General features: G+C 46.8%; 1 protein-coding gene across 2 annotated transcripts; it reads right to left on the bottom strand.

Annotated features, from left to right (window-relative positions):
* Positions 1 to 1,755: 1,755 nt before the first annotated feature.
* On the bottom strand, positions 1,756 to 5,701 carry LOC149450345 (E3 ubiquitin-protein ligase TRIM21-like). 2 transcript variants are annotated; one of them, XM_089692047.1, is made up of 2 exons: positions 4,996 to 5,701; positions 1,756 to 2,687 (listed from the first exon to the last, which is right to left on the bottom strand). In XM_089692047.1, exons 1-2 carry the CDS (start codon positions 5,663 to 5,665, stop codon positions 1,756 to 1,758), a joined length of 1,602 nt encoding a protein of 533 aa, XP_089548173.1. In that variant the 5' UTR covers positions 5,666 to 5,701. The 2 variants fall into 2 exon arrangements, with proteins under 2 accessions (XP_089548173.1, XP_089548172.1); XM_089692046.1 differs by having other exon boundaries at positions 5,005 to 5,665.
* Between the last annotated feature and the right edge of the window lie 1,603 nt (positions 5,702 to 7,304).

The following is a 7,304-nucleotide window of genomic DNA, read 5'->3' as shown; positions in this document are numbered from 1 at the left end:
AGCCAATAGAACCCACTGAACAACAAGAAATCAGAAGATCCTCTCGAATGACAAAAGGGATACCACCCCACAGGTTATCATACGCTGCTAAAACACATCAAACACAGGAGCCAACATCCTGGGAAGACATAGAAACTTTGCCGAGAAGGGAAGCCGATCAGTGGAGAAAAGCAGCTGAAGAAGAAATAAAATCACTTCAAGAAAATAAAACTTGGTCACTAACAGAACTCCCTCTTGGTCGCAAAACAGTCGGAAACAAGTGACTGTTGCACTCTCTTCAACTGAAGCGGAATACATAGCAGCAGCACATGCATGTCAAGAAGCCATTTGGATTCGTCAACTTCTACTAGATATGGGACTGAATATGTCACAACCCACACCCATCTTTGAAGACAATCAGGGATGCATAAAGCTTACACACTCTGAGAAGATCAACCCAAGAACCAAGCACATTGATGTAAGATATCATCTGCTCAGAGACATGCAAGAACAAGGGGGTTATCCAGTACTGCCCATCAGAGGAGATGACTGCAGACGCACTCACCAAACCTTTGCCAAGGGAACGTCATTTTTTTCTACAAAAGAGACTAAATGTCATATAATTATGCACATGCCGTTGAGAAGGGGTGTTGGGAATGCAACAGCATGTACCATAATGTACTGTATATAGTATTTCTGTGTTAATATCACTTGACCAGTAGATGGCACTGTACACTAAGGTCACTAGTTGAGCATATGTGTAAGACTTGTTGGTTCTCTCTCTAGGAAGTAATATGTCTGCTGAAATGTGCTCTGTATGTTTGCAACTTAAGCCACACAAGTAAAGTCATAATTCTGCCTCATCACTACCAGTGTCTTCTCTAACACATAACCAACAAAAATAACCCCCAACCTGAACCCCTAAAGCTGACCATACACTATACAATCTGTTTCGGATCTGCCAGCAACTACTGTATGTAATGCGAGGGTCTGCCTGGATACAATGTAAGTGGATTGCTCATGTCCGGCTTTATATGACATACTTTTGGTAAATCTAAGGCTGACCACACTCTACACCACCAAATCTCCTTTAGCTTTACCAAAACTATCTCCTATGAAGACAAACTTAAACAATCCTCTGAGTGCCGGTTCACACATATGTGGATTGGATTGGTTTGAACCGCATCCAATCCGCATGACATGTGACATAACATTGCTTCCTATGGTGCCTGTCCACATAGGTCCGGTGCACTGGCGGTGAGAAGGAGTCATGTGCGATTTCTGAGCAGTGCGGTCCGGTTCAGGTGCGGATTACAGGCTATTGACTTCTATGGGAACCGTTTCTAAACCGCACATGTGTGAACGGGATTAAATCCTGACCTGAACCTTTCCTGAACCTGATGTAAACCTGATCTGAACCGCTGAACAACTACTGTGCCAATTAGCTGTGAATCCTGAGCTTCAATCCGCACCGCACATGTGTGAATCAGCTCTTTATTGGGTCACATCAGGCAGACCCGTATACTACACAGCTGATGGGAGATCTAAAGGTTATTGTACAATCAGATTGTATAGTGTGTGGTCAGCCTAATGCTAAATACCCCCCACCCCCAAATCTTGCCTTGTTGGGTGTGGCAGTGATGGAGGACACTCTCCTCGGCTGAGATCTACCGACTGAAGAAATATATTATCTCTACAAATGGTGTCATCCTATGAACCAGATTCACATTTCTCAGCAGATTTCACCAGATTCAGGTCAGATTTCCTGTCATATGATCATTTTACACGTCTCCTGACCCCCCCAGATATCTTTACACAACCTTTTCTTACATACAACCCGGCATGGAGGGGCTCAGTGAAGGTGGTGGTGAAGGTGTGGAGGTGTCTGATCGGGTCACACAGATCATAAAAGGACAGCTGCCTGGCCTCATAATCCACATAGATCCTGACTCTATCAGGGGGGGTATCGGGAGATATGTGGATTGGTTTATCATCATGTAATAGATAACACTCACTGTTATACTTCCACAAACTCCAGGACTTGTTATTACTTCCAATCCCTGACTGCCATCCTCCTCCCCTCTCTATACTGGGATAACACATCCCGACTTCACACTTTTCTCCCTCACTGACATCCACTTCCCAGTAATGTCGCCCCGAGGAAAAACTCCGACTGCTTAATACCTGTTCCCAGCACTGAAATCTCTCTGGTGTTTCTGGACGATTCTGCTCTGTATCTGACCAGGATGCAGTTTTCATGTCATCTGATATCTGTAGATAATTATGAGCTGTGTTCACATCCAGTAATAAGTCTGAAGCTTCCTGTATATTGAAGCATACATTTCCCCCTTTTATCATATCAGATATCCCTGTGTGTAATGTGTGTGAGATTCCAGCCCCATCCAGATCCCCTCCATCATGCAGGAGTCTATCATGTCTCTCTCTGTCCTCATCATCTCCCTCCTCATTATCACACAAGTCCCCTGTGTCTGATTCCTGGAGGACAGTCAGGGGGTCGGTCATGTTACACAGCTCCTCAATGTCCCCCATCTTCCTGGACAGATCCTTCTTCTTTATCTCCAGTTGATGGATCATCTCAGACAATGGACATGAAAGCCGCTCTTCCTGGCTGGCGATCTCCCTCAGGACTCTCTTCTCCAGGTCCTCCAGTTGTCTCCTGAGCTCTATGAATAGGGCAGTGACTCTCTCTGTTAGGAGAGAAGGAGAAGAAGCGCCTCTAAGTGCAGCATAACACTTTAATGAAGATGAGAAGTAGGAACCCTCCCATGTATGAGGTACAAGTAATGCATGAAATAAAGTGGTGTGGTGTAACATGGGACAGGAGGGGGTTGTCATCGGTGTCACTGAGCTGTCATCGGTAATAATGTGTCAGCGTTCCGCTGGAGCAGCGTGGTGGCTGGAGGGGGACAGCTGTGGAGCCGGCCGGCATGCATGTCCTCCTCAAAGCCGGGTGGGATGCACGTTGGCAAAGTAGAAGATTCCATTATTAGCTGAGGGTAGGATAGGCTTCCCTGAAGAGATAGGTTTTCAGAGATTGCCTAAAAGTGAGCAGAGTAGGCGATAGTCTGATAAATTGGGGTAGAGAGTTCCAGAGGATGGGGGAAGCTCCGGAGAAGTCCTGGAGACGAGCATGGGAGGAGGAGACAAGGGAGCTAGAGAGTAGGTCTTGCGAGGAGTGGAGAGGACGGTGTAGGTGATATTTAGAGACAAGATTGGTGATGTAATTTGGGGCAGAGTTTTAAATGGCTTTATACGTTATTGTTAATGTTTTGAATTTTATCCCTTGGGCAATGGGAAGCCAGTGGAGGGATTGGCAGAGAGGGATGGCAGATACAGAACGGTTAGTGAGGTGGATGAGTCTGGCAGCAGCATTCATTATAGACTGAAGAGGGGATAGCCTGCGATGAGGTCAGCCAATGAGGAGGGAATTACAATAGTTGAGGTGTGATATAACAAGGGAGTGAATAAGTTGCTTAGTGGTTTCCGAGGTTAGGAACGGTCGTATCTTGGAGATGTTGCGGAGGTGAAGTCTACAAGATTTGGACAGTGATTGGATTTGGGGCTGGAAGGACAGATGGGAGTCTAGGATTACATCTAGTACCCTGGCATGAGGGGAGGGAGTGATGATTGTGTGGCTGGGGGGAATACTAAGAGCTCAGTTTTGGAAAGATTGAGTTTGAGGAAGTGGAGTGACATCCATGCCGATATGTCGCTTAGTAGGTTAGCAATGCGAGAGGAGACTGAAGGGGTGAGGTGAGGAGTAGAAAGATAGATTTGTGTGTCATCAGCATAGAGATGGTACTTAAAGCCATGGGAGTTTATCAAGTGACCAAGGGAGGAGGTGTAGATGGAGAAGAGAAGGGACTTGGACAGAACCTTGAGGGACCCTTACAGAAAGAGGGAGTGAAGAGGAGGAGGCTGCTTTATATAGGTAACATTGAAGGAGCGCTGCGATAGGTAGGAGGAGAACCAGGAGAGAGCAGAGTTTCTGAGGCCAAGAGAGTGGAGTTTTTTGAGGAGGAGGGGATGGTCAACTGTGTCAAAAGCCACAGAGAGGTCAAGTAGTAAGAGTATGGAGTAGTGGTCATTGGTTGGGATGAGTACGGAGTAGTGGCCATTGGTTGGGATGAGTATGGAGTAGTGGCCATTGGTTTTAGCAGTTAGTAGATCATTAGAGAGTTTTAGTAGGGCGGTTTCACTGGAGTGTAATGAGCGAAAGCCGGACTGTAAAGGGTCAAGAAAGTTTTTTTCGGTGAGGTGGGAGCTCAGGCGATTGTAGACTAAGTGTTCTAGGAGTTTAGAGGTGAATGGCAGCAGGGAGATGGGTCTTAAGTTGTTCAGGTTGGTGGGATCCAGGGAGGGCTTTTTAAGTATGGGAGTGATGTGCGCATGCTTTAGAGGGGAGGGGAAGGCACCTGTAGAGAGGGAGAGATTGAAGATGTGAGTGATGGAGCATAGGATGGAAGAAGAGGGTGACTGTAGTAGTTGTGAGGGGACAGGATCCTGGGGGCAGGTAGTGAGATGGGCTTCTGAGAAAACCTTGGTGACCTCTTCGGTAGTGGCAAGGTCAAAAGAGGAAAGTGTTGAGGGAGGTTTAGTATAAGGTATGATAAGTGGGATGGATGTCTGTGCAGTGGCGATGCCCCTAGGAATTGCGTCAATCTTCTTTTTGAAATGATTTGCAATCTCATGAGCAGTGAGTGAGGTGCTGGGTGGGGGTGTAGGTGGAGAAAATAGTAGAGAAGAGGTGACGAGGACTGGATGACAAGGTATTAATAAGGTAATTATATATATATAAATGTAGGTACGGGGAATGGAATTATTATTTATAAAGCAGCGGGGGGATGATGCATAGATATGATCACGATGTTGTGGTAGAGGGACCATATAATCTGGGACGGAGTTGGGAAAATTCAAATATCCAAAAAAAAATAATAAAAAAAATAGAAAGATTAGAATATAAATAAAAAATTATAAATAAAAAAATTGTTAGACCTGTTAGACCAGCTGATTTTTCTTGTACTTTTCCCTTACGTTCCTGCAGACTCTGGACTCTTTTCTCCGTCTTCTCTGTCTCTGTCATCAGTTTCTGCAGAACGTTTCTCAGTTTCTGTTTCTTCTTCTCAGAAGCCTCATCCAGAGTCTCCACCTTGTGTCCCTGGTGTTCTCCAGCCAAACTGCAGGACACACAGATACAGGCGGCATCTGCAGCACAGTAATATTTAAGAAGCTCCCTATGAATGGCACATTTTCTGTTCTCCATGGAAGTGGTGGGGTCAGTTAGAACATGTTCTGGTGACTTGCTGTGGATTCTCAGGTGATTATCACACATAGAAGCTTCACACATCAGACAGGATCTAACAGCGGGTACAGGAGAGTGAATGCAGTAAGTACAGAAGATTCCAGCCTTCTTCTCATCTGGCTGAGTAGACCGGAAGGTCTCCACTATGTTACGTAGTGTGATGTTCCTGTGCAATGCAGGCCGATCCTGGAACTCTTCTCTGCACTGAGGACAGGAATAACCTCCAGACCCCTCCTGTGTATCCAACGATCGATCAATACAGACCCGGCAGAAGTTGTGTCCACATCTCAGCATTACAGGATCGGTATAAATGTTCAGACAGATGGAACAGTCCAGCTCCTCTCTCAGATCAGCAGACGCCATCGCTGACAGCAGAAGAGAGAAGTGACAGTGAAAGTCTCCGACACGGAAAATCTAAAGGTCGTCTCACATTTCTCAGCACAGGGCGGGGCTGAGCTGGTGTTGCAGTTTTATCTTCAGGAAGTTTGTGGATAAAGCAAATGTTTATAAATTAAAGGGATATATTCCGACATTTGTGAACTGATCTGTTTTTTTAATACGTCATTTTGATTATAAATTGTAAATGACATCTGCAGACAAGACATAAAACTGGGTTATATACCGCAGCGTGAAATGCTATTGGCATGTTTCTGTTTGTTGTATTTTGTGGTTAAGGCTGAGTTCACACACAAACGCACAGGAATCGCTGCATTTCCCCACCACATAGCAATCCCACTGTGTTCATGCGTCTGCTGCAGGTGTCAATCAAAAGTTAAAGTGGAGCTCCACCCAAAAGGGGAAGTTCCGCTTTAAGCCTTCGTCCCTCGTTCCCCATTAAGGATTGGCACCTTTGGGGAGCGGGGGGAGCGGGTACCCAAAATTGACATGTACCCGCTCCCACTTCAGCTGCGATCACCTAGGCATTCGGAAGCAGAAGTTGTTCTCCACCCCCCTCTCTCCCCGAGAGAAGAAAAGCAGACATGGTGAGGGGCTGGAGCTTCTGACCGTTAAAATACAGACACTTACCTGTCCTTAGGTCCAGCGGTGTGCTGGACCTAAGGACAGGTAAGTGTCTGTATTTTAACGGTCAGAAGCTCCAGTTTTTGTATTTGCTGACTTTTATTTTTTTTTTGTTCAGCTGGAACTCCGCTTTAACAACACCCCAAAAGCAGGTTGCAGAACATGTTGCATTTGCTTGAATCAGATCACATGAGTATGAACCATGGCGGGATCTAGGGGGGTGCTTGGGTGGGCTATGCCCCCCCCAGATTGCAGCTGCGCCCACCCAGGCAACCCCCCATGAATACTGTGCCCAAGCAGGGTTGCCAAACCGTTGGTCAGGGAAGCAATCTGTAGGGGCGGCTGGCTGCATCTGCCAAGTCTCTGTGTCCCAGACTCCAGGTAACGAGCTTTCCCCCCCTCCCCTCTGTATAGACAGGAGAGGAGAAAGGACTTGATCTATTCCAGCTGATCCCGCCCCTCTCCCTTGGTCTGCCCCGCCCACACAAGGGTAGTGTGGTGCCTCAGAAAGGGAATGTGGGCGGGAGATATGAAGTCCACCCCTGGAAGCTCCACCCTCTCTGCATGATGGATGACTCTGCCTGAGTCTTCAGATCCCAGCTTGGGGTGAGTGAGCCCTGCTCTATGACTGACCTGTCCCCATCTTCCTCCCTTCTCCCCCTCCCTGTTCTAGAAGGTTTTGCAGACATGATAGATATTTACCTCCCAAGTCTGCCATGTTTCTGTTTAACCCCCTCCTGCCCACAATCCCTTTAAGAGCACCTTCACACTAGCTTTGGTCTCTGAAGAGCAACCTGTGTTCTGATCACTCTTCAGAGAGCATTTGGCAGGCAGCAAGGAGGTGCTGTATCTCCTCCTCACCACCTTCTTTAACCCCTCGCCCTCCTGAGGATTCCTCCCCCTTCCCGATCAGGCTATTTTTTGTGTTACGGCTTTGTGTTATTTTAACTGACAATTGCGCAGTCATGCAACGCTGCACCCA

This window comes from Staurois parvus, unplaced genomic scaffold (genome assembly GCF_062004578.1).
Source record: "Staurois parvus isolate SC_StPar_1 unplaced genomic scaffold, SC_StPar_1.0 ptg000575l, whole genome shotgun sequence".
Taxonomy (NCBI): domain Eukaryota; kingdom Metazoa; phylum Chordata; class Amphibia; order Anura; family Ranidae; genus Staurois; species Staurois parvus.
This window is presented reverse-complemented; position numbering and strand designations above follow the sequence as displayed.